Source organism: Melanotaenia boesemani, chromosome 17 (genome assembly GCF_017639745.1).
Source record: "Melanotaenia boesemani isolate fMelBoe1 chromosome 17, fMelBoe1.pri, whole genome shotgun sequence".
Lineage (NCBI taxonomy): Eukaryota > Metazoa > Chordata > Actinopteri > Atheriniformes > Melanotaeniidae > Melanotaenia > Melanotaenia boesemani.
The window spans coordinates 3,260,531-3,286,263 of record NC_055698.1 but is presented as its reverse complement, the minus strand read 5'-3'; the positions used below and the strand labels follow the sequence as shown (position 1 = coordinate 3,286,263).

General features: G+C 41.0%; 1 protein-coding gene across 1 annotated transcript in view; it reads left to right on the top strand.

Annotated features, from left to right (window-relative positions):
* The first annotated feature begins 2,592 nt into the window (after positions 1-2,592).
* LOC121628290 (ubiquitin-conjugating enzyme E2 E2-like) overlaps positions 2,593-25,733 on the top strand; it is a 94,153-nt gene continuing 71,012 nt past the window's right edge. The window contains exons 1-3 of the mRNA XM_041967306.1: positions 2,593-2,746; positions 9,674-9,871; positions 16,924-16,974. Of these exons, the coding sequence (XP_041823240.1) occupies positions 9,681-9,871; positions 16,924-16,974 (242 nt within the window). The 5' untranslated portion in view covers positions 2,593-2,746; positions 9,674-9,680. The remainder of the gene's footprint in view (positions 2,747-9,673; positions 9,872-16,923; positions 16,975-25,733) is intronic.

Here is a 25,733-nt window from a genome sequence, read left to right as displayed (position 1 = left end):
CCGTGACTGAAATCAGTTGTAAAGAAACATCTACCAATAAAAGGTTCCGCTCTGGAAATCCGATCGAGATAAAACAGGTTTTTCATTATACTGTATGTGTTATTAAAAAATTAATTAAACAAAATTATTTCTGACTTTATATTCATATAGTTTTTTTATATTTAGTCATAATGGAGTTGTTTTTTTTTTGTTTTTTTTTGTACTTTTAAATTTAGCCAGAAGTAACCTGATGATGAGACTTCACGGATAATTAAACTGCTACATTAACATTTAGTAGATCCAAACAATGGTACTTAAAATGGTACAGTTTAAATTATTGCTCCTGAAACTTAAATAACATAAAATAAAAATTAAAAACAAATGCTGCAACGTTTCAGAGGTGGTCCACGGAGGTGGTCTTTTTTTTTTTTTTTTTAATGAAAAGGTCAGAAAGGAGAATTCTAATCTGCTAATAAAACACACACACACACACACACACACACACACACACACACACACACACACACACACACACACACACACACACACACACACACTCACACTCATATATGTATATGTATAAATGTTTTATTCTTAGTAGAAGATAAGCAACCTATCAAATGTTGAAACTGAGACATTTTACCATTTCATGGAAATCAAGCTAATTTTGAATCTGATGGCAGTAACATGTTTGTAAAAAGTAGCTCCAGGGTGATGTTCAGCATCTTGTAGAATCTCCTCTTCATTTAACATCTGCCTGTAAACGTCTAGGAAGTGAGAAGACCAGTCGCTGGCGTTTAAGTAGAGTAATGTATGGGCTCAGCATAAAGTCATAAAGATTTTGCAGCTGTAAATGAATATTTGCAAATGATTTCAGTTTGTATTTCAAGTTTGTCATCAAGTTTTTCAAGTTTGTCATTCTAGAAAAAAAAAATCTGCTCAAGTAATGGAAGTTATTTTGCAAACATCCTGTCCAGAAATGCGAAGCACAAAACTGCATGAGACTAAAGTTGTGGTTGCTAATTTTGTGTGACAAAGTGAATGTGATGAAGTTTGTAGCATTATCAGACAAAATGATATGATTTAGTCCAAGTATGGAGCTGCAGAGTAAATGTGATAAACTTTTGGCTCTCTAGCAGTTCAGGAGCTCCCTCCCGACATCCCTCACACACATGGAGATAACCTTACAAAGTAACTTAAAGAACACACACAGGAGAAATGTTGCTCCGAACTCATTCTTTTTATTTAACTCTGACTGGGACACTCAAACAACACAAACAAGCAAAGATTTTTGTCTATTAGTGACAGACGTACTCAAACATAAACCGACATTATTCAGTCAGAGACTCCAGCCGCAGGTGCTTTGGACTCTCTCTCAGCAAACCACCACGTCATCCTCCACCCTGCTGCTCCCCCACCCGGCCTCCATGTGCTGCAGTAACTATTTCAACAGTGCTTGGATTCTGGGGTAGCTGCTGTTGCATTAGAACTATCGCCATGGTTCTCCCCAGCTCCTCCAAAAACATGTACCGCTTGTACATGGCTGTTGGTCCCCCAGGTAGTGGTGAGGTGTACTGAAGCCCAGTAGATTATATTGTTTTTGGACTGTCACCTCTAACTCTCCCCCACTGTAAACTGTTCAGCCTTCCACCTGAGGAGCTGCTGTCAGGGACAGAGCTGGACGTGGCCGGCTGGCCCAGCAGCCACCCCAGAATCGAAGCATACGTCTGATGCAGGATTCTAGCTGCTCTACAGTCCTGGACCTTGGTTGCTGGGTTTCTGCTGCCATGATGCTCCAGATGTTGTGTATTGGTGAAAGGTCTGGACTGCAGGCAGGCCAGTTCAGCAGCCGGACTCTTCTCCTGTGAAGCCATGCTGCTGTGATGGATGCAGGATGTGGTTCAGCATCGTCTTGCTGAAATCTGCAAGGCCTTCCCTGAAAGAGACGTTGTCTGGATGGGAGCAGATGTTGCTCTAAAACCTCCATGTACTTTTCAGCATTGATGGAGCTTCACAGATGTGGAAGCTGCCCACGCCATAGGCACTAATGCAGCCCCATCCCATCAGAGATGCAGCTTTTCACCTGTCCACTGATAACAAGCTGGATGCTCCCTCTCCTCTTTAGTCTGCAGGACACGCCGTCCATGCTTTCCACAAACTAGTTCACATTTTCCAAATCTGCCTCCCGGAAATGCTCATTTTATACCCAGTCATGTTATCATGACTTGTTGCCAGTTAATATAATTAGTTGTTAAATGCTCCTCCAGTTTTTTTTTATTTGTATCAATTACTTTTCAAGCCTTTTGTTGCTCCTGTTCCAACAATGACATATTGCTACCATTAAATTCAAAATGTGCAAATATTTTTAATGAAATGGCAATACGATATGTTCTTTATGTTCTCTGGGAATAAAATATGAGTTTATGAGAGAATCATTGCATTTTTAATTTTTAATTTAGTTAACCCAGCATTTATATAATAATTTATTTTAAGAATTGTAGAACATTTTGCCATAACCGATGACAGGTTATATATATATATTTCAAGCAATTCAAAAAGCTTTTATTTATGGCAGATAAAACCGGAAGTTGTGTTTGTAACGGTTGCCGCCATGACAGTCGCTCGCGCTGTGCCACATTCTCTAGCAGCAGTCAGTCAAAGCAGGGGACAGCCAGCAGCGGACAACGGGGGTTTTGGATTTACGGAATAAACCGTGGGCATTATAAATCAAATTTCCTGCCGCTGTGCGTCCAGCCTGCGTGGAAAGGTGAGTAACAGGCCGTGTCCTTTAAAAGAAAGTCTTGAAATAGACTGGAGGTGAATTACGTTATCCTGTGGAAGTGGGGGCGGCGGCGGTTGTCGTCGTTGTGGAGAAGAGGGGGGCATCCATTCTGTCTTTTGTGCTGGTTCAGATCTGGTACTGGTCAGTCTGATCTCTGCTACCGGGCAGACAGTTTACAGTACAGGTGTTCATCTTAATTTTCTTCTGATAGCTATTTCGAGGCTGGTTAACTCTCCGTTTGGAGCCAACAAAGCAGCGGACCGGGGTGCAGAGAGCTCGCGGGCTCCTCAACATTTGCCCCATACGAGCCGTTTAGGATTAAACTACATTAAAACCCCAAACTCCGTCCAAAGTATGAGCTAATTTAAACAACCCCTGTTCTAAAAGTGCACAGGAATGCCTTGAAACAAATTGAAATTTATGGTTACTCAAACATTAATTAGATTTTTAAGCGATTTTAATACAGTTTAAACTTCAGCAACGTCTCTATAACTATACTTTTCATTAAAACGGGGGTTAACTTATTAGCTTTAAAGCAATGGTAACTAAATATAAAAGTGAAATTTACATGTTTTAAACGCTGGCATTCTTGAAAGCAAAATATATACAACACACATAGATAGATAGATAGATAGATAGATAGATAGAATCTTAGTAAGGGTTCAAATTCAATAATGAAAATAAAATGTGCAAAATGCTACTACGTGTTGGCTTCAGTCTAGCTAGCATGTTGACATGTTGGTAACCTCAGACAAGACAAGGTTATGTATGTGGGATGTGGCTTCTATTTTGGGTGTGATTTGTCAGCTGGCGCTCCTTTAAAGCTTTATCAAGCTCCATTGTTTAGCTTTTTTTGGGTCCGTTTCACATCTAAAGGTGAGTCAAGTATCAGCCAGTCATTTATGACAAGAGTCCAAAAGATGCTGTGACATCTTCCACATGAAATCAACAGCCTGCCCTGATAATCTTATGCATGCATAAACATGTAAAATGACCCCCCCTTCAACCTTTATAATCCCCCATTTATCTCTCCTGTCAGCTCACCAGTAAGTGCAGTTAATTGTGTCAGACCAGCTGTGTCATTGAAGCTGTTGTTTATTGAGGAATCGGTCCACACTTGTGCCCAAGATGTTTATTTCTAAGCAACAACAAAGATGCCTTCACACCCGGACAATTGTGTTGTACATTTGTCATCCTGGACAATGTTTGACACTTACACAAAGACGGTAAGATTGCATATTTTGAACCAGAGCATGCCATTGTTTTTTTTATAACTGAGACATAAACATTGTGGCCAGAATGAATTCTGGGGCTAAAGTTGGTGCTCCAGTCTGCCCATTCACCTCTGAACTCTGACATCAGCAAAGCATTTTGGCTTAGACAACTGTATTGATTTGTTGCCATGTGATTGGTTGGTTAGATATTTGTGTTGGAGATGACAGGCAACAGAAAGTACTGGTTTTAACCAAGGTCTGCAGAACAGCATCTCTGAACACACAACACGTCCAGGCTGGAAGCAGATGGGCTACAGCAGTAGAAGACACACGGGGTTCCTCCTGCCAGCTAAGAACAGGAAACTGAGGCTACAATTCACACACACTCACCAACACTGGACAATAGAAGATGGAGAAACGTTGCTGGTCTGATGAGTCTCTATTTCAGCTCCACATTCAGATGCTAGACTCAGAATCTGCTGGAAACATCATGAAAACATGGATCCATCCTGCCTTGGATCAACGCTTCAGGCTGCTGCTGGTGTAATGGTGGGGGAGATTTTCTTGGCCCACTTTGGGTCCCTTTGTACCAACGTGGCCTGGTTTAAGCAGCACAGCCTACCGGAGTATTGTTGCTGACCATGTCCATCCCTTTGCTGTGTTTGGGGGACATGATGGCATGTCTTAGCTGAGTGTTGGAAAACACATCAACCACTTGAAAAGCAGACAAAATTATCAGCGTTCTTTAAAAAATCGCCCAGGAAGGTGAAGATGTAAACAGCTGCGCTCCAGTAAGGAGCACCCGGAGTATTTCTCCTGTTCCGGTGTTACGCAGAAAGCGTCATGTCCATCGTGGGAACGCACAGCTCAACAAGTATCTACCAGCACTGTAGCAATTCTGATGCTTATCACATCCGTGGATCCAATATTATTGTTTTTTATTAATGTCAACACTAGGGCCCGACTAGGGCTGCACAATTAATCAGATTTTGACCGTGATCACGATTTTGGTGGCCACAATTAAATGAACCTGATCGTCAATGATATTTGCATTTGAAATGTGTCTCTGCTGCATCTCTGATCAGACACACTCAACCAGTAGTCTCAACCACCATGGGGCGAACGCAAGGCCAAGGCTTCATTAAGCTGCCTAAAGAACAAGGGCGCAGTGGCACACCCCTTTTACAGTCGGCAGCTAGTTGTTCTCAGCGTTGTTCTCGCTACGACTTTGTCGCTGTATTTAGCGAGTTTTCACTCACCTCTAGCGTGTGTTTTTTTTTTTTTTTCTTCAAAAAATGACTAGCGACAAATCTAGCGACTTTTTCTAGTGATATTGGAGACTTTGAGACTGACGTGAAAGAGGTATACTTTACTCTTCAATGAGGACCCCTCCCACGTCCAAAAGCAGTCAGAAGAGGCTTGTTCATCACGCTGCAGAGGTGCATTCAGAGCAGGAGATGATCGCCTCTGTTTCATGACCAGGCTGAGTACAAAGCTGCTGCTGGAGGATCCTGCACTGGCTTACTGTCAGATATTAGTGTTTATTAATGAAGAGTGTGGACATAAAAATTTAAAAAGTTGATATGTTGCAGACTCCTAATTAAAAAAATTACACTTTTTAAAATTAAATTAAAAAAACAAAGAAAATATTGACTGAAGAATTAAATTTTATTCATTTTTTTTCTGTTCTAAACATTTTTAGGTTGTCTTTTCATCAATTTTTACCTTTTTCACGACATCCCTCTCCACGGTAGCATCCATTACAGCTATATATACTAGTGATGTTCGTCTCTTTTGACTCCCGAACGGCTCTTAATTTAGCATCTTTTGTAGCCCCATAATTTACATTAACTTCTCAAAAATGAATGGTAAATGTATTCGTTGCATTATTTATCATCTATTCTAATTTAAAGTTTAATTGTCGCCACATAGTTTGTTTATAATTGGTGCAATAAAAGTGCATGTTTTTCCAAACACGGTGAATAATCGTGATTAATAATCGTGATTACAATATTGCTCAAAATAATCGTGATTATTTTTTTGGTCATAACTGTGCAGCCCTGTGCCCGACCGATATGGATTTTTTTTTTTTTTTTGGCCGATAGCGATTCTGATATTTGGCAGAAAAAAATCTGATTACCGATTAATCCGACGACTTTTTAAAAAAATATATATAATCAATATTTGGTTATTTTTATTTTTGGTTAATTAACGCTTACACCAACAAAAATATGAACTACAGGCAGAATATTTTACTGTATCACAATATTTTGTCCTTATATGTTTAATTTAACAACAAAGCATTAAATAACTGGTAAATTAAAATATATAACCTTAAAAAAAGTCAATTTATAAATGAATTATATAAACGAATGAAGTAATTAAATACATCTTGTTTTGTACGTCTTGCTGATGCAAAGTAGAAGTAGCTTAAAGTACAGGTAGAAAAACCTTTTAAAAAGTTGTAAATAGGTAACTTAAAGGAAATCAACCAAAACATTACGATAACATTGTTTTCACAAGCCCCCTGTAGTATGTGCAATTTCCAAGAACAAAAAACTGTTAAGTACAAAATGTTTACATGCAAAGTGGCATTAAATCTCTAAAAAGAATTTCTCCTAAAAAAGTGTAAATCTATAAAAGTTATGAAATATATCTTTAAACATTTTCCTTTCCGTCTTGTATGTAAACATGAAATAACTTGTATGGGGGAAGCATCATATAAACAATACTAAAGTAAAAATCTTTAGACAAGCCCTGTTTTATTATTCTTAATACTGCCACTTCAACAGAGGTAGGTTGTAGTGCAGGAAGCACAGTTTCTCCACATTCCCTCCTTTGAGGGAGCTGCGCCTTTTCTCGTAAATGTTACCAATAATGTTAAGTTTTCGGTGCTGCAGTGAATAAACCTCCTCCCCTCTGCATTCACATCTCTCCTCAACCTGCAGCTGACAGAGTGATGAACGGTCTCAGATATTTTATACTCTTATGTTATTTCTGCAGTTACTGGCTACTTAGCTAATGTTATGCTAGGTTAACATAGCAACAGCAATGCTATTCCTAACTTGACAGGAGCGCCTTAAGCTAATTTAGCACAACTTTAGCAATGCAGAGTAAATAAAAAGCTGACCGACACAATGAAGCACGTGTCCCTCGTCATTACACATGGCATTGAACGGAAACTGGAGACATGCTGAGTCATTAATTGTACATTATTACTTGTCATCAAGCTCCACTCAGCCCACTGCGTTAATGCAACCTGGCCATAGCTACTAGCTACCCCTGTTGAAAAGACAGGGGGATGACTGTGGGATTGAATCGAGTCAGAGTGCCATCTAGTGGACAAACGCCACAAGGACATCCTTCTGCAGACTCTGGCACTTAACACCATTTACTGTTTTATGAGAAAGTAAGAATAAATCGGCGTTTAATTGGCAAAACAACGGCCGATATTGGAAAGGGCTAATATCGGCCAATTTAATTGGCCTGCCAATTAATCGGTCGGGCCTTAGTCAACATATTATCTGAGATCTGTCATTAAAAAATACTTAAAGCAACACCACAGGGTAAAACTGTCTTTATCAGGACATCTTTAAAAGTTGAACTTATGTCTGCGCTGAGTGTTTTTTTTTTTTAACAGCATTTTTAGTCGTTTACAAAACATTTGTTCACAGTGAGGTTTAAAAATGTGGCATGACTTCAAAGCTGAGTGTAGCTGTCGCCTGATGTTCACGTTAAATTCATGATGTGCACATTTAATTCAGGTGTGTTACAACAGGGTTACCTTTAAAGGCCCATTCATGCTCCCTTACACACGTAATTAGGGACGTCCGTTTCAAACATGTCATATGTCAGTCCTCATACTTCTATGCATCTTTTGCATTGCCATGGTTGTTAAGTCAGTTCCTCCACTAGGGGGCAGTGCTGAGTTCAGCATTCATTCCCGCGATCTGACATCACTTTCAGACATCGTTTGGCAGCGGCTCACATTTGCATGTTTTCTGTGTTGTCACTTCGACTGCATTTTTTCAAGTGATTAAAAAGGTTCATAAACAGAGCTCATAGCACGTCAGTCCAGCTGGCCCCTGTTCAAATTCCAGCCAGATCTTTGCTGCTCTTCTGGGCCCCTCTCCTGTCCAACTACCACCAATTAAAGGCCACTAGAGCCCAATGGGATTTAAAATGAAAATAAATTTATATATAAAAAAGATGTTTATCATATTTCCTTTCTTTGAAGGCACCGACAGCCGACATATCTTGCACACTGACTTAATTGGATGTGCATCCTTTCTTTTGTTAATATGGAATTTTGAGAATAGCACCATGTCTGAGTTTAGTCCTACATGTCTTTTACCTCAGCTCCTCTTTCTGCTCTTTTCCAGCTTTATCTTCCCTGGAAAGTCACAAAGGGGGAGGCAGACTCTGATTAGCAGTTATTATATGAAGTAAATGTGTTCAAAGCCGATCCTCACAGTCAGTAATCAGGATCAAATGATCGCCCAGCCCTACATGGCAGATATGAAATGTCCACTTTACTGGACACGATGCAATGAGATGACACGGTGTCAGCTCTGTCCAAAGGTCGAAATATGACGTTTGTCAGTCACATGAATGTTGTGGATGTATGCCACAACGTCAAAACATCTCCAGAACAAATCCAGAGTCTCCAGAAAGCCTCCAGAAACTACATAATAACAATACTTTTGAACATTTCTTTAGAAAGCAGGAAAAACATCTGGCTGGCTTCGACTTGCAGCTGCTGTTTGACACATAAATAAAACTGGAACAGTGCAAATAAAGAAACAAGACCTCATATCTGAAATTAGATCCGGTTTCTTCTGCAGATCATCGAACACTGACCAGTCAAAGACATCAACCTCACGCTGTGTCAGTTATTTTTGAACAGAGAAACTATGTTATACGTTAGACAAACTATGGAGCTGCCGGAGCTGCAGGTGATGATGTTTTGGCTGGATTTCACTTTTTACTTCCGGCTCCACAGGCTGGTGAACCTCCCTCCACAATCACACCTTGGTCTTTACTTTTTTTCTATAACCATCAGACAAGGATGACGGATTATTTGGAGGGAATAACTCTTCTGCTGCTGTATTTTCCTATAGAGGCACAGTGCTTCTGCAACTCATGTGAAACAAAAACATGGCTACACAAGCAACAACACACGGATGCTGAGTCAATCCTAGGCGAGTTGCAGTGGTTCAGACATAATCCTTTATGGAAAATGACCATTTAGAGGGATCTTTATGATTAAGTTATTGTAACAAGCCAGCATATGTGTGTTTATGAGTATATTTTAAAAAATCAGAAATGGAGCTTAAAGTTATTTACCTTTACTTAAAAGGAACATCTTGAAGATGAAGCTGAATTTGCCTTGAACATATCAGACTGATGTTACCAGAACCAGCGGATGAACGGTTAGAGGAGAGCATTGTGTTGTTTTTCCTGATAGTTGACTGTGAAGAAATAACAGGAAATAAGGAGAGAGAGGGAGACATGGGAAAAACCATAAAAGTCTACAGTGGGACTGTAAAGTTCATGGTCACTTAATCTATTGTTTCAGTCATTTATTAGGCAAAAGTAAGTTTTCCCCTTAGAACATGTTTAGATTTGACATGTGTGGTTGCAGAAATCAAGATGAAACCGTGTCTTTATGATTAATCCTGCCTCTGCTGTTCCACAGTGTCAGCATGTCCAGTGAGATGCAGCCGAGGCCGGACGACAGCCCCAACACCAGTGGGGGAAGCTCGGATGCCGAGCAGAGGGAGGCAGCTCCTCCGGAGCAGCCTGGCCCTGAGCAGCGGGACCCGTCCCAGCCCAAGAAGAAGGAGGCCAAAATCTCCAGCAAGACCGCCGCCAAGCTCTCCACCAGCGCCAAGAGGTAGATCTGCTGCCTTCTCGCTTTCTTTGTGTCTCTGCCAGGTGTGAGGCTGTTCTGAGCCGATGGCTCCTCCAGCCACTCAGCAGGTCATCTGACACTTACTTGTTTCTGGCTTTGGCTCTTCCTCCGAACAGGTGCTAAAACAGTGGATCAAACAGTCATTGAGAATATTTTGCTCAGGATAGCAGCATCTTTGACTCTCCTGGTCTTAGAAATAAAGAAGTTCGAGGTAATTTAGATAAAAGATGAAATGAAAAGAAAAAAAAGTTCACTGATGATGGAAATATTCCCTCAGCTGCAACATGATCGGAAAGTTCCTGGATAAGTGCTGTGAATGAAATGCTCCAGGGGTGTTTGTTTAGGGTGAAGTTTGTCACTGCTTCTGGCCATGCAGTCTGTTACAGGACTGCTTGTTTTCTGGCTGTTTGGGCTTGTTGTCCAGCTGGAGACGGACTTTGGGAACAACAGCCCCTGATGGAGTTTGGTGATGGATGAGAATGTCAACTTTTCCACAACCTCAATTCTAGAAAAGTTGGGACACTGTAAAATGTAAATAAAAACAGAATACAATAGTTTACAAAGCTCATGAACCCATATTTCATTCCCAGTAGAACATAAACAACTTACCACATGTTGAATAGGGACTGCTCTTCCTCCTGAGCTACAGCCGCCAGAGAATTATATTTACACACACACACACACACACACACACACACAAACAGCATGCATAAACAATAATAATTTACACACAATTTTTTTCCTTCATCACAAATATGATAATTTCTACTTTGAAGTAATTATGGAGAAAAATCAGACTAAAATCCAGAAGTCCCAGCTTTCCACCAGCACTTGAATGCACCATGTATAGTGAAGCTATGAGGCTCCCAGAAGTGTGAAAAGACTCCTAAAATGCTCCTGTAAACTGGTCTGTGTGTAAACTCAGCTTTGTCTGTGCGCATCAGGCGGTTCATGCACACGTGTTTAACGCTTTTTGTTACGATTTGTTTGCACTGAGGCTTTTTTTTTTATCACAAAATGACCACATTTGTGATCTTGAAGAAAAAAAAAATGTGTAGAAGTCTGTTTGTGTGTGTGTGTAAATTCAGTTTGTGTGTGCTGATATTTGCATGTGCATTTTAACACATTTACAAGTTCCCAAAGTCATACGTTAACCGGTTTTCATGGTTTACAAGTTATGCATGACAATATGTAGTCAATTTCCTTTCATGCATGGAGCCGGCATCGCGGCGTACAACGTTAGGATGACGTGTGCAACTAAGCACGCTGTGGGATTTACAAGCAGAAACAATCTGAATCAGACACACTACAACTCCACTGATTTAAATATTTTAATCATGTGGACACACGTTGGATGACGCTGGCTTATTTGGCTCATTTGTGAATGTGCAGAGGTGGTTGTGCACATTCACAAAGTTACACGTTAACAATTGGAAACTGGATCAGAGGATGACTTTAATCTTGAGCCGTTTTCACACAGCTGGAGATCCTCCTTGTCTGCTGCATTCTTGCATCTGGAAACACTCAGCGGGGCTCCGTAGAGCACTCCGAAGGCCGGACATGTTGCAGGAGGCATGCTGGATGAGGATTACACATGTTCAGTATCCGTAATGATGGCTTCTGTGCCTAAGTGAGATACAGGGCTTTGGATTAAAACATATGACAGTAGGTGAATTCTCCGGAAAATTAATTTCTGTTTTCACACATCAGCTCATGTCGAAATTTTGTGTATTTTTTAGGACAAAACCGAATAAATTCCATAAAAAGTCTGATCCCTCGAATGTGGAAGTGTTTCCACCTGCAGCCCAGAAAATGTGTAGAATATTTTACGGCTTTCGGGAACAATCAGAGGTGAAAGTGAAATGAAAATATTTGGTAAAGCAGGTTGTTTCTGTTGATTTGCTGCTCTGTTGAGCATAATTTAGACGTGCAGTGCAGCTGCTGTCTTCATTGTTTCTCACATTTTGTCCTTTCTGATTTTAACTCTGTGGCGATACAGACGGAAATGTTCGTGCAGGAGATGAGTTGAGGCGAAGTTTCTCACATGGACGATGGAGTTGCATGTGAAAATGGAAAAAGAGGGAGAACTTGTTCCATCTTTTCTTTCTTTCTGACTTAATAGATGTGACTTCAGTTAGTATGATGAGTCAGTTGAGATGGTCAGGATTACTACACACATGTATAAAATATATATAAAATAGCAAATATTAAAAATATTATGTAACGGTGTAACTGTGTCAAAATTTACATATTTGGTTAAAACTGCACTTAATTTCTCCAGAAATTTCAGGTTGTTTAAAATATTTTTTTAAGAGGTTAGTTCATGAACACCTTCTTGTACTTATTTGTTCTTTTTTTTTTTTTTTTTTTTTATGTAAAGGTTATCATGCTGTTATTTTACTGGTCCGAATCACTGGAGACCATATTGGACTGACTCTCACTTCCCAGAGAGCATCCCCGACAAAGAAATCCAGATATAACAGCTTATCACAGCAATATGTTCATATAGAAATGTGGACCTGCAGGGTCAGGGCTTCATAGGAAGTTTGACAGGCTCAGTTTCATTACCCATCAGCTGCTACGTCCTCCAACAAAGCTAGTGTTTCACATCATAAAATCAGTGCGTGCCGAGACACGCAGAACGTTTCAGTCTGCTGTTAACGCCGTCTGAAGGATTAGCAAACAGAACGAGCTGTGGACCATTGAAGAAAGAAAGTGTTTTGTTAAAGAGGTCATCCAGGATCTGACTGTGTAATCAGAGGCGCTCGCACGGCCTCGCTTTCTACACCACTCTCACTAACGAGTCCCCAGCTTCATGGTGTAAATGTGCCACCTCAGGAAATACTCCAGATAAAATTACACAGTACGCATTCAAGCTGAGAATGAGTCCGTAACCGTGGAGATTGTATTACAGGCTGCTCTGCAGATATGTCCGTCCCCCCGTCCTTCCCCAACTCAGCCGTGTGCAAGCATTTCCTCCGAGGAGAGTTTAAAAGGAAAATCCCTTCCTGGATACTCATACCCTTTCCTATATATCATCCACGTGTGTCACACACACTGTTTCAGGTTATTTTAAGCTGCTGTAACATCCTCCTAGAGCAGATTTTTATCATTACTTCCCCTTCCTTCCACCCACCGGCTTATCTTTACCTTTTTTATTTTTCTATTTAGCCTTTCATAGAAAGCAGAGGTAAACAAAATGAGCAGAAATCATCTACGAAGCAGTGATGGAATCCATCCCATAATAAACATGTTTTCCTGCTGGCTGCGAGTCTTTCATCAGGTCCATCTTCTAGAACCGGGTGGGACCTTTCTAATTCCTGGTGTGATAGATGGAAGCAGGTGGTGGAAACCTTCCTCAGAGGTTTTCTCCATATTGACATGACAGTATCACACAGTTGCTGCAGGTTTGTCGGCTGCATCCATGATGAGAATCTCCCGTTCCACCACATCCCAAAGCTGCTCTACTGGACTGAGATCTGGTGGCTGTGGAGGCCGTTGGAGTCCAGTGAACTCATCGTCATGTTCTAGAAAGCAGGTGGAGATGATCTGAGCTTTGTGACATGGTGCATTATCCTGCTGGAAGTAGCATCAGAAGATGCTCCACTGTGGTCATAAAGGGATGGACATGGTCAGCAACAATCTGTGGTTGTGTCTGGAAACCCTAGAGATGGTTGTGGGTGAAAATCCCAGTAAATACTCAGATCAGCAACCATGCTCCGTTCAAAGACCCTTAAATCCCCTTTCTTCCTTCTGACGCTCAGTTTGGACTTCAGCAAGTCGTCTTCACGTCTGCATGAGTAAATGTGCTGAGTTCCTGCCATGTTATTTGCTAATTAACAAGAAATTGAACAGTGCGAGTGGAGCAGCAGCTGATCGATGCTGTTTCCTCCTTCAAGTGTGACTGTAGTTGTGGTTAAATATGTGTTGCTGGTTGGGGGTGAGGATAGCAATCAGTCATGGTTAGACAGCTAATATTTACTCTGTTAGAAGACAGCCATAACAGAGAAATGATATCATCAGTTGTTAAAAACAAAACAAACAAACAAAACAACAGCAACAACAAAAAAAAGAGTTACAGTTTTCCCCTGAAGAAAATGTAGTATGGCTCCGTTGTACATCCTGTTTGTACCACAATATTCCAAACTCAAAACTTTACCCTTTGAGTATTTAAAACAAAAGCATTTATACAACAACAGGATGAAAACTAACTCTGTTAGTTGGACGAGACAAATAGAACTGGAAACAATGTAGTGTGTGTAGTGTGCATGTTAGGCCTGTAGTGGGCGGTAAAGCTTTGCAGTGACACGCCCCATTTGTGCACTACATCCTCATGCATGCATGCTGGCATAAATATTACACAAGAAGTAGGTTTTGTTTTTTTACAAGACTAAATAACTTAAAAAGATTCAGCAGCACAAAGTGAAAGTTTCCAGTACATGTTTCCACAGACCGGATTCACCTTTTGTCATCAGCAAATAACACTCTGGAGTCCATTCTCAGACCTTTGCAGTTTCGTCCACCAGATACTCTATTACCTTAGAAACCAGAGGCAAACACTTAACCAAACCTTTGCATTTTATTGTCTAAGTGTCATGTAAACGAGGCCTTAGTGTGATGAGAGTTCACGTTGTTAGTGGTCCAGACCTGATCAGCCATACTGATGACGACAGCTGGACAAAGATGTTGCTGAAATCAGTACAGCGGGGCCGATGATTTCCACGATGTGGAAAACACAGATGGAATCACAGAATTTAACAATCAGACTGGGTTCAGATGTAACACATGGAATTTAATGATATATCTCATATGTAGGTGTGATCTGTTTTTCACGGTGCCTGAGCCAAATGAACAAAATGAACAAAACAAAAAATGAACAAATGAACAAAAGCTGGATAAGAGTTAAATAAAGTTTGACCTCTGCGAACAGGCTGGGAGGTTTCTGGCTAGTTAAGCTGCCAGCTCATATATTACAGCTCCCCAATGCAGACGCCCCGGTTCGGATCCCGGCCAAGGGCGTGTCATACCTACTGTCTCTGCCTCCCTTTCCCGTCAAGCAGCTGTTCAATAACGGCCTCTAGAGCCACCCCTCTCCAAAAAAAGCTCTTCAAATGAACAAAAAAAGATATTTGTGATATTTTTGTATGAAAAACAAGAGGCCCCAACAAAACACAGATTTCAATGAAAAAACAATGAATACATGGAATTTGAGGAAAAAATAAAATTTGTTGGGGACTGGTGCTGATGACAACTGACGAGACGGTACTATGATTGCACTTTGTCCTATAACATTCAGCCTCATTTTCACCAAGGGGTCCAGCTCGGTTCGGGACGGGTTGGTACACTGTTTTTTGTTTTTGCATCTCCACAAGCAAAACCTGGGACGGGTGGCAGAATCTGATCAGAACGTTGTTGGGACTGTTCCTTTGTGGTCTCAGTCTTACGGATCTAACCCTAAAGGGTGAAGCTTGAAACGCTGCAACCAACTGATTGAAAGAGTCGTCACTTCCTGTGTGGCTCAGCAATGAGAACAAAGGGAGAACAGGGGGAACTGTGGACTTTTTGTTGTTTAAGTGCATGCCAAGGTGAGAGAACACAAACTTCTAGATGTCCAACATTCTCCTGGAAAAAAATCCAGGTTACCAGGATCGACCTGAACTACCTCTCTACTGTAGCTCCACCAGCTCACTGACCTCACTAAACCACAGTACATGGACGAGAACGGATGGGATGCAAGCTCTGGCTTAATACCAAGGATATACGTTTTAAAATATTGCTTTATAGCAGGTTTTGATGACCCTTCCTTTATTCACTTTGGAACCTGGTTTTAAAAGTTTGTGTTTTCACGTTTCCAAACTGCTGGTTCCATGTGAAGGAAATGTCCAAATGCTAAAAAAAAAACTTCATGTGTAACCACCTGCATGGATATGGCCTTCATGTTAGCAATCAGACAGACTCTGTACAGGCTCCTAGACCCCCTGTGCTCTTTTGGGACCCCCTTGGGAAGTCAGGGACCCTAGGTTAGGAACCAGTGGCGTAACTGATGCATCTATCGCTATCCGGGTTAAACCAGGTAAGGGGGCGGTTGGCTCTGGAAACACATCAGGATTTCCCGAACCAAGCCAACCCTTTCTGAGCTGGACCCACGAGGTGGAAACAAGGCTTTGGATTCCAACCTTTGTTGCTCATCTGCCACTGGATAGTATCTTCCTCCTCGGTATGATACTATCAAACAAATATTACAGATTCTGCCATGAAAGGATTTTGATTTAATTTGATCCAGAGATTGATACAAGATGATATCACGTTGCTTTAACATGATCGCTTCCACTCATACATCAAAACACAGCTTGGATCAATAGTATTGGCTCGCTGATCATCACCACCAGCAAAAGTTTCATGAACACACTGAAAATATTTGTTTTTGTAGTAGCTAAATGAAAATGACAGATTTAAGTTTTCATTACATTTGAAAAATTCACCAAAATATTGTAGAAATGTGGTTTGTAGATACTTGCGAGGAAAATATGTAAGTTGCTCCATCATGTAATGAGGAAGAGGAGGTCCTCTGCAGCGGGTAGCCGCAGCCTTCATGCCCAGCTGAACGATTGTAAAGTAGACGTGGCTCCTGCATCCATGTAGGAAAATTGCCAGCATGTGATGAATACTTAATCGGAGAAATTTGACCTTTCAGTAGTCCATTTATTAAAAGATTTTTATGTTGGCTGTGTGTGAATCCTCTGAAGCAGCTTCCTGAAAGTGTGGGTTGAGACAGTATCCTGATCAGAATCTATGTTTTTTTATCCTACTGTAACAGATGAATTTCATTTATCATCTCACATTTTACATGCATTAAAAGACATTCAGCCGTGCAGGCCTTGCATAACAGGACTTATTCCCTTGTTCAATCACAGAGCTCAGGATCTCATTAGAAAATCAATGAGATGTTCATTGTGTACACTTCCCGATTGATTTTCCTTGCAGGATTTTTATAACTGTCTGTGATCACAACTCTGATCCTCCTCTCCTTTCAGGATCCAGAAGGAGCTAGCAGAGATAACCTTGGACCCGCCGCCAAATTGCAGGTAGGAGCCTGTCGATTTAGCGTGTTTTGACGCCTGAGGCGCTTTCATATGTGAGCTGTTCCAGCTCAGGAGGCATTTATCCACTGTTTACTCTGGATGAAGCTGTATGGATGATCTTTGTAAGCAGTCTGAGGAATGAACTGGACTCTGTGTAAAGAGTAAGGCTGTCAAAAATAATGCTTTAACCAATTTATGTAATTAATTGTGTTAATATTTTTGACGCGATTAATGCATGCATGGCATGACAAGCTCCATCCGACAGAGGCGAGATGGAAAAGATCAGCTGGGTGGCTCTATGGATGGATTTGAGAATAAACAGCATTACTGGACAACCCATGGACGTCACCTCTGTGGAGAATGAGGCTGTTTTAACACACACTGTTTACCCGGTGAGAGGGTTCCACACCTGCACTTTTTCCTTTTTCTTTTTTTTTTTCTTCTGCACCAACATGTCTGCTCTACAGGATCTCTGGTCGTCTGTTTGTGCAGCAGCTGCTTCCTCCTCCTCCTCTCATGTTGTTCCATGAATCATGACGGCTGTCGGTGATCAGCTTTTCTCTCTTGTGTTTGTTTCTGGTTCAGCTGAGAAGGAGGAAACTAGCAGTTCCAGGTTCACACCAACACATATTTACCCCAAAGTGTTGTTGTTGGCAGGACCTTCTCTAACACAGTAGCTGGCTGGTGGTCGACAGGGTTTATACTTCAGCTATGCAGGGGCGGGTCTAGAAAAGTTCTGATGGGGGGTCCGGCAGGAGCACCAGGAAGGGTTGTCAGCCAATGATGTGTTTTATCAGCAGGTGTTTACTTTGGGTGATGCTGCTGTAGGACTTTTATCACTGCTGCACAAACACTCACACTTCAATGATAAAAGGAAAAAGCTGTTTTTATCCAGATCATCAGTTTTATCAGAGTTTCTTCATCAATGTCGGCTGTTTAACTTCAGTCGTCACATCTGTTGGTTTTATGATGATGTTATCAACATGGAGACATATATACATAATGCTTTATGATCTAGAACATGGTAAAGATGATTTAGACAACATATAGAAGTACATTACATGCTGCATTTACTGACCATTGGACATCTGATATTTACCGAAGAGAAGGTCAGTTAAAAGCAAATATTTGTAGCACCGGCTCGTTCTGTTGATACAACACAGTATGAAACGGGCAGATTTCAGGCATAGTTGCGAACGGTGATTAATTCTGATTCATTTATAAGCTGTGATTAATCTGATTTAAAAATTGTAATCATTCCACCGTCCTAGTAAAGAGTGAAATAAATAAACTGAGGTAGGATTGACCGATTGTCTTTTGTTTACTACCGCCGTAGCAACTGTGTTCAGTATTTCCCAGACCAGGTAGCAGTGTGTGGTGCTCCCCTGGCGCCGGTGAGGGAATAGAGTGTGCGGTGTTGTGGTGCTCGGTGGAGCTGGTCATTGGGGTGTAAGAAAAGTGTGTGCGCGGGCGGCATTTAAACATACACTTTCTGAGCTGCCATATTTATATACTGTACACCTGTGTGCTTATCTATTGGTCTTCAGAGTCACCTGCTTAGTCAGTTGTAAAGCGTTTGAAATTATTCAACTCAGTCCTAATGCTTTAAAGTAAGTTCTTTAAGAGAAGAGAGAACTAAGAGAACTGATCTGTTTCCACCACACCAACCGTCTCCATGGTGATAATGTCTGTGATAAAACCACCAGATGTGACGACTGAAGTTAAAACAGTAAATATTGATGAAGTAACTTTGATTAAACTGATGATCTGGATAAAAACACATTTTTCTTTATATTATTAAGTGTGTTTGTGCAGCAGTGATAAAAATCCTACAGCAGCGTCACCCAACGTTAACAACTGTTGATAAAAAACATCACTGGCTGTTTTACTTTATTACAAGTTTTTCTTCACTTTATTTATTTTTACGTTAGATGATCACTTTAATTGTAATGATCAGTTCAGTATTTTATAAAATCTAGCTCATAAAAAATGTGTCATTTGTGGCCCCCTTTTCTTGGTCAGTACCGCTACCTGGCCCCCCATTAAAACCTTTCTAGACCCGCCCCTGCATATCTGAAGTATGAATCCTTTCTACCACCAGTCAGCTACTTTGTTAGAGAAGGTTTCTGACAAAAAAATATGTGTTGGTATGAACTATGAACAGATAATAAACAATAAACGAAACAACAGAGACGGTACTAGTAAAAAAAACTCTGATCAGCTGATCAGGGAGAGCCGGTCACGGAACAACAGGACAGGGAGGGGAGAGCTGGAGGCAGAGCGCTGCACAGTTTATGCAGAACTCCCAGCAAAGTTTTTTAAAACACGCAGGAAAAGTGCAGTTTATTGAACACTCTTACTGGGAAAAGTGTGTGTGTTAAAATCATCCTCCACGGGTGTGTGTTGTTCTATGGGTTGTTCCATCGGTCTTCTTTTTATACTCCAATCCTTTCATTACCAGTCAGCTGATCTTATTCAATCTCCACATCCTGCCATCAGAAGAGAAATGATGGACGTATTGGGCTTGTCATGCCACGCATGCGTTAAATGCATTCACGCAAAAACGCAATTAAATCAGTTAGCGCCGTTAACGCGTTATTTTTGGCAGCCTTAAGTTTTTTATTTCAAAATCTTGTTCTGGGGGGGGGCGGAGTCTGTGGCGCTGCGCCACACATTAGTCTATGTCTGGGAAACCCTGGTGCTGTTTGCTTCTGCTCTCTTAGTGCTGAAGAGATGCTGCTGCAGGTCCACTGGTCTTCATGGTTGCTCTTCTTCTTCTGGTAGAGGTTGGTGAAAAAGCTGAAGTGCCGTGCACCTTTGTTTATTTTTTTGTGTTTTTAGCTTATTGATGGAAGGGTTAGAGAGTCAGAGAAAGGTGGACCTGCGACCTTGAGGTGTCACATTCGGCTTATTCAGGTTCAGACATTCCTTTGAGAAAGTGGTGAATCTCGGGATGCATCCCCTCCAAGATGGTCCGCTAGACTGTATGTTTGGGCACTCTGTTCAGTTGGGGGGTGCAACATTCTTCCTGAACGAGTTTGTGTTCACGCTTCACTGCTCAAACTAATCAACCTTTTAAATAACATATTCCACTCTCCGCCAGAGGAGGCGCTGCACCAAGAGTTACTGAAAGAGAAGATGAGACAACCAACGAAGAAGAAAACTGCTTCATCTGTTGGTTAAAGCAGAAGAACAGAGTAAAACATGGAGCTACATCAGATGTTAGCGGTCTGGGGTTGATCAGACTTCCATCAGAACTTTTACCAACTTCTTCCACGTCTGACCATGACACATTTTTTCTGAAGCCATCTATCGTCCCACACACTCTCATGTTTTGGTCGTGTTTACCCACAATGCTGTTCACGGAACCTACAATGCACTTTGTTTTGCAGTCCGCTTCCTGTATTAGGTCCACATGAAGCAGACCGAGAATCATGGTTGTAGGTGGGCTGAGTCTGCTTCTTGATGCAAATCACAGTTGGTTTGCACATTCACAAAACCCCAAATGAAGCTGACTTTCCCAGCAAATGGACTAGGATTGGAATCACAAAGCTTGTGTGAAGGTGCCCTCAGTGATGCAAACATACTCTGGATTTTGGGTTCAGCAGCAAATATTTGCACCTGACCCACATGTTGGGATGTACCAAACCAAGAGTTTGTTTTTCACCAATATCTATGCCTGGGCTACATGGATCAAGTCATACCTTGATATTTGGCTACATGACAATCAGGGATGTCGACATTTTTTCCCCTGTAAAGAAATAACATAAAGACAGTGAAGAGACCTCCACCAGTGGGGCAGTGAGGTGTTCTTGCAAGTTTTCCTGGTATTGTTCAAGCAACGCTACTTTCCAAAGGATCGGTTCTTCTAATTTCAGATTACTGATGTACTGATGATGCATATTCATTTTTTTCTCCAGGATCTTGGAAATCCAAATTGAACCAGATCCTATTTTGATAAGATCAGGAATATATAAAGAGCCTTCAAAACTAAATGTACAAAAGTGTTTTATAGCAAAGAGGTTTTTTGGAACAAGAAAGAGGAATCCTCCTTCAAACACTAGAGAAAATCAGATTAGTTCTGAGGCAAAATTTGGGCAAACTTTAGTCCCTTATCTTAACAGAGGAACAAACCAGCCTCTGTGTTAGCACAAAAGAGTTGAAGAGTTTACATGTTCACACAGGCAGATAAACAGAGGGAAAGGAGTCAGAGGAGAGCAGGTGATTGTGGAGTAAACAACCAGCTGAAGTGTCTTTAAGCAGGTGAGGAAGAAATAGAAGTGCGATGGCGCTATCCTTCACGGTCACGGCTGCTTTGTCGGCTTCCTGAGCTCAACTAACAGTCTTATCTGGTTAAAACAAGCCATTTTGTTTCCTGTCAGAGGGACCAAACAGCAAAGGATGGAAAAAGTAAATTTCACAGGCAGACGTTTGTATGAAATACTGACAGATTTGTGGTGAAACAGACTTCTTGAATAACATCCATGCTGAGCGAGCCCTTGTGACGAATGGATTGAGCTCGGCTGCAGTCAGGAGTCTTTAGTCAGAAGTGAAAAATCAGGCTCAGGCTGCTGGGGTGTATTTCAGCGACAGATATATAAGCAGTGGCAGCGCTGCTTGAAACATAGATTTCTGCAGTCATAAGCCTCTCAGGGTATTTGCCTCACTCTAACAGCTTCCCCTGCAAGGCTGTCCAATCCCGGGTGCTTGATTTAGCTTGCATGTTTCAGCCCATTCAGACCCTCCCTTTGTTGCACACCAAGAACATTAAAATGAATTCATACCACACATCTTCACACGGCGTCTGATTGAACAAAAGGCTGCACGTCTCCACCCGTCTTCACCTGCTAATTGATCTGACGGTGTTAAATAGGCTTCACCGGCTGGAAGCCATCAGATGTGAGGGGTAATGAACGGATGCTGTGATGCAGCTCATTACCCTCCAGGTTTCTCCTCCTGCAGACATCCTCCATCCTCTCCGGCTCTTTCTCCACATTCCTTTCTTTGGTGGCAGGAAAGATATTGTAATCCCCTTTGGGATTAAAGGGAAAAAAACAGCATGTCTCTTTTTACACATCATTTAGCTTCTTCTTAAAAAGACTTAACAGATTTTTTTTGGAGGCGGATGAGAAAATATTTCTAATCATTCTTTTTAATCATTTTTGTCACCTGTCCAGAGAGTAATTAACTGAATGTGACAGGCGTGCTGGAAGGGTATGTAAATAGCCCCCCACACCAGACACATTGTATTAGCACTGTGTTCGTTTGGCTCTCCTTCCTCTATTTGTGTGTGTGCGTGCGTGTGTGTGTGGTAATTACCATTTCTTTTCATAATGGTCCTGGCAGCGTTTTGATAAGAATCCCCCATCGACTGAGGGGAAGAGATGTGTGGATCCCTGCAGGGAGCCGATGCTGGTCTCCCTTTCTGTGTTAATCCCAGTTTGACTGGAACAACTTTGCAGTGAGGTTGTTAGTAAATGAAAGCAATAAGAGGCTCACCTCCTGGACTGGAGAAACTGAAACTTATGGAGACAAAATAGACTCAGTAGTGTTATAAATTGCATAACATATAATGCATAAATAGGGATGTCAGAATTACTTACTTTCACAATTAATGGCGGTATTAAACGCCTCCATTAACGAAATGTAAAGATTCCTCAGTGTTGTCACTTTACATAAAAGATCATGTCTGAACTATGACTGCGGATCAGAGCAACTTACACACACAACGTTTACATTTGGCCTAACAGCAGATGTTAATATTTGCTTCTATTAGAAAACAAAAACTCGGCTAAATCTGTCAAATCAGAACAAAACAACTTAATATCTGATTGTTTTACCCTGCAGAAACAGCGTGGCTGAAGCATACTTCTTTGTTTAAGTGTGTGTAGCTTCCTCTGATCTGCTCCACAGCAGCAGCAGCAAACATGTTCACAAAGAAGTGACTCAGAGCCATAAAACAAGAGGGCATGTTACCCAGACAAGTGTGTAAAATGAAAAGTATTTTGCACACAAAATCCTTTGTTACCACTACTGACAGTTTTTAATATTATTTTCTTTCTGATTGTTTAGAGTTTAAACTTGAAAATGTGCACCAGAGGATAAACCTGATCTGGCTGTAGTTTGGTTTCCAATTAATTTAATTTGGGGTGTTACCAATTTTTATTTAAAAAAAAAGCAGATATTTTGTCTAATATTCATGGGTTTCCTAATTTTCTAGCAGCATTGTTTAGAAAGCAGAAACTTGGTGTGAAGACAGGGTTCTGGTAATTTCCAATATAATCTGTAGAAACAAAAAGATATCGAGCAACAGATGATACTAGTATATCTGTGACTGGTTGTACTATATTAGGACTTTCAGGCAGTTTTGTTTTCCTTTGAAACATAAAATGAAAATTGATTATTGCTATTTTTATTTCCTCAATGTTTTTGTTCTGTCATAAAAGACTAAATGAATAAACAGTCTATTTTTCTTTTACGTAATACAAAGTGGTAAAATGTTATTGCAACAAAGAAGGTTGAAAGAAATATGTAAGTCATTCATTCATGTAAATGAAAATAGGTTAGTCTGTTCAGACTCGATGTTATACCATCAATATGTTCATCACATATTCACTTAATGCTTTAAACCTCCTCCCGATAGACCCAAATTTAAGCTGAAACTTACAATGATGATTAATGTCTGACACTGAAAGGTTACACAATGAAATATATCAGCGTTAAATAGTCGACTCAACTCATGTTGAAGAGCAACCAAAAACTATCAGTCAAACTATCAGTATCTTCGGATGCACATCAATGCTGCTACGATACTTGTTTATCCAGGACCTGACAAGGGGAAACAACAGAAGGCGGAGAGTGAGGAAAAGGAGACAAAGAACGTATAGAAAGAAACAGCAACAAGTGAGCAACCAAATCAGAGAAACCAGCTGCTACACCTGCAAAGAAATGTGTCAGAAAACATCCTACACTTCTGTAAAGCAGACAATCATCAGGAGCACCTAAATCAGTGGTCAGCGACTGGTGACCCACGGGCCAAAACTGTTTTGGAGGTTTCTGTTTCTGTCCCCGGAGGTAACAGACCAGAGCATTATGGTTACTGAACTGTCAAAGAAATGTTGCACTTCAGGAGCAAAAGGACCAGATGGAAAGACGAGGAAAATAACTTTTGTTGTTGCTGTAGGTGCGCTGTTTCGTTCGCCTGGCAAAAAAGCAGCACCTGAAGTCTTCCACTTTTTGGAGCTTTTGTTTCCTGTCTAGGTGCTTGTATCGTCATGGTGCTTCGTTTCAAACTCTTCTTACGTTGTATTCTTTCATTACAGCCACACTGTCTCCACACAGAAGTCACAGCTTTACCGTTTACATCTGCAAACATATGCTGTTTTCAAAGTCCACTTTTCCTTTAGCCATTTTTTGAGGGAAAAGGTTGTTAAGAGTTGACTACTAGAGAACAAGTGAGGTACGCGCTCGCGGTACACGCTCGCAGGCCGTGGTATTTGACTGACGTGGAAATGCACTGGCTGTGCATTCTGGGACTTGTACTATCATGGTGGTCCATGCACTCTGTCAGCAGGCCAGCTCTAATAGTGACTAGATATGATCATGTTGGCCTAAGATAATTTTTTGAGTTTGACACTTGATGTATATCATTCCAGGCTACAACCATACCTGTAGATTCAGTAAAAACTCATGTCAGACCAGTTGCAAATGCAGTTTAAAGCCATACCTTTGTTCAGTAGCAGATGATACTGCAACAGAAACACCCTTGTTACATCAGCAAGGGTCAAGTAAAAGTAGAGCCATAAAATAGTTGGTCCACCAAAATCTTTTATTCATAAAATACCGCTTTAGAAAAAAATGGCAGGATTTTTAGGGGTTAAGACCAGTTTTCTGAGCTAAATCCACTATGGGATATTTACAGATATTTACCACCCAATGTCCAATCATGGTGCGTAAATGGTAAATACCAATACCTCGGTATTTAACCTAAGTTATGTTGTGCAGAGTATTTTATATTATTTTTCTTCACTGGGCTGCCATCAGGTTCATCGACCTTCATCATCGCTGCTGTCTCTAAAAAGCAAAAACACTTGTGCCTGTTTGGACTGAGCCTGGCTCAAAGCACTTTTTATCACATTTCATAACCCTGCAGGAAAACAAGCACATATCACGATGTAGTTTGAGGCCCTGTTTCTTTTTAAAGATGAAGACCGAAGCCGACTGTGTTTGTATTCCTGGCAGCGACTCCCCCCAGGACATATCTCCCACAAGTCTGTGCTTTGTGAGAATTACAGGTCTCTCAGAAGCTCTTTCACTTCAAAGAATATTCCTTTATCGGTATCATCAAGGCTTTCTATTCTGCTCAACTGCTGCGAGCCGCCGTGAGACGAGGTTTGAAGATGTCGGTAAAATGAACAGTGTGAATTACATTGTCCTCACTTAATCCGCTGCAGTTTCCTGGTGATTGACAGTAAAAATGAGCGCTGGATGTTATTGACGTCTGAGCTCAGCTGCTTGCCAGCACTATCCCAGCTGGTGTAAACCAATATAAATTGAGCTTCTACTACAGAGATGATAAATCCAAAAGCCAACTAAGTGTGCTGCCAAAGGGGAAAGAAAAAAGTCTTATCTCAAAGCCTTCACAGAAATACTGAACCAAGCAGCATCCAGGGCTGTTTGTTAACTTCATGTTTTAGGTGGCATATGAAGCCAGTAGAGCAAAGACTGAATTAGCCTATTAAAATTGTTTTAACTGTTTCTTT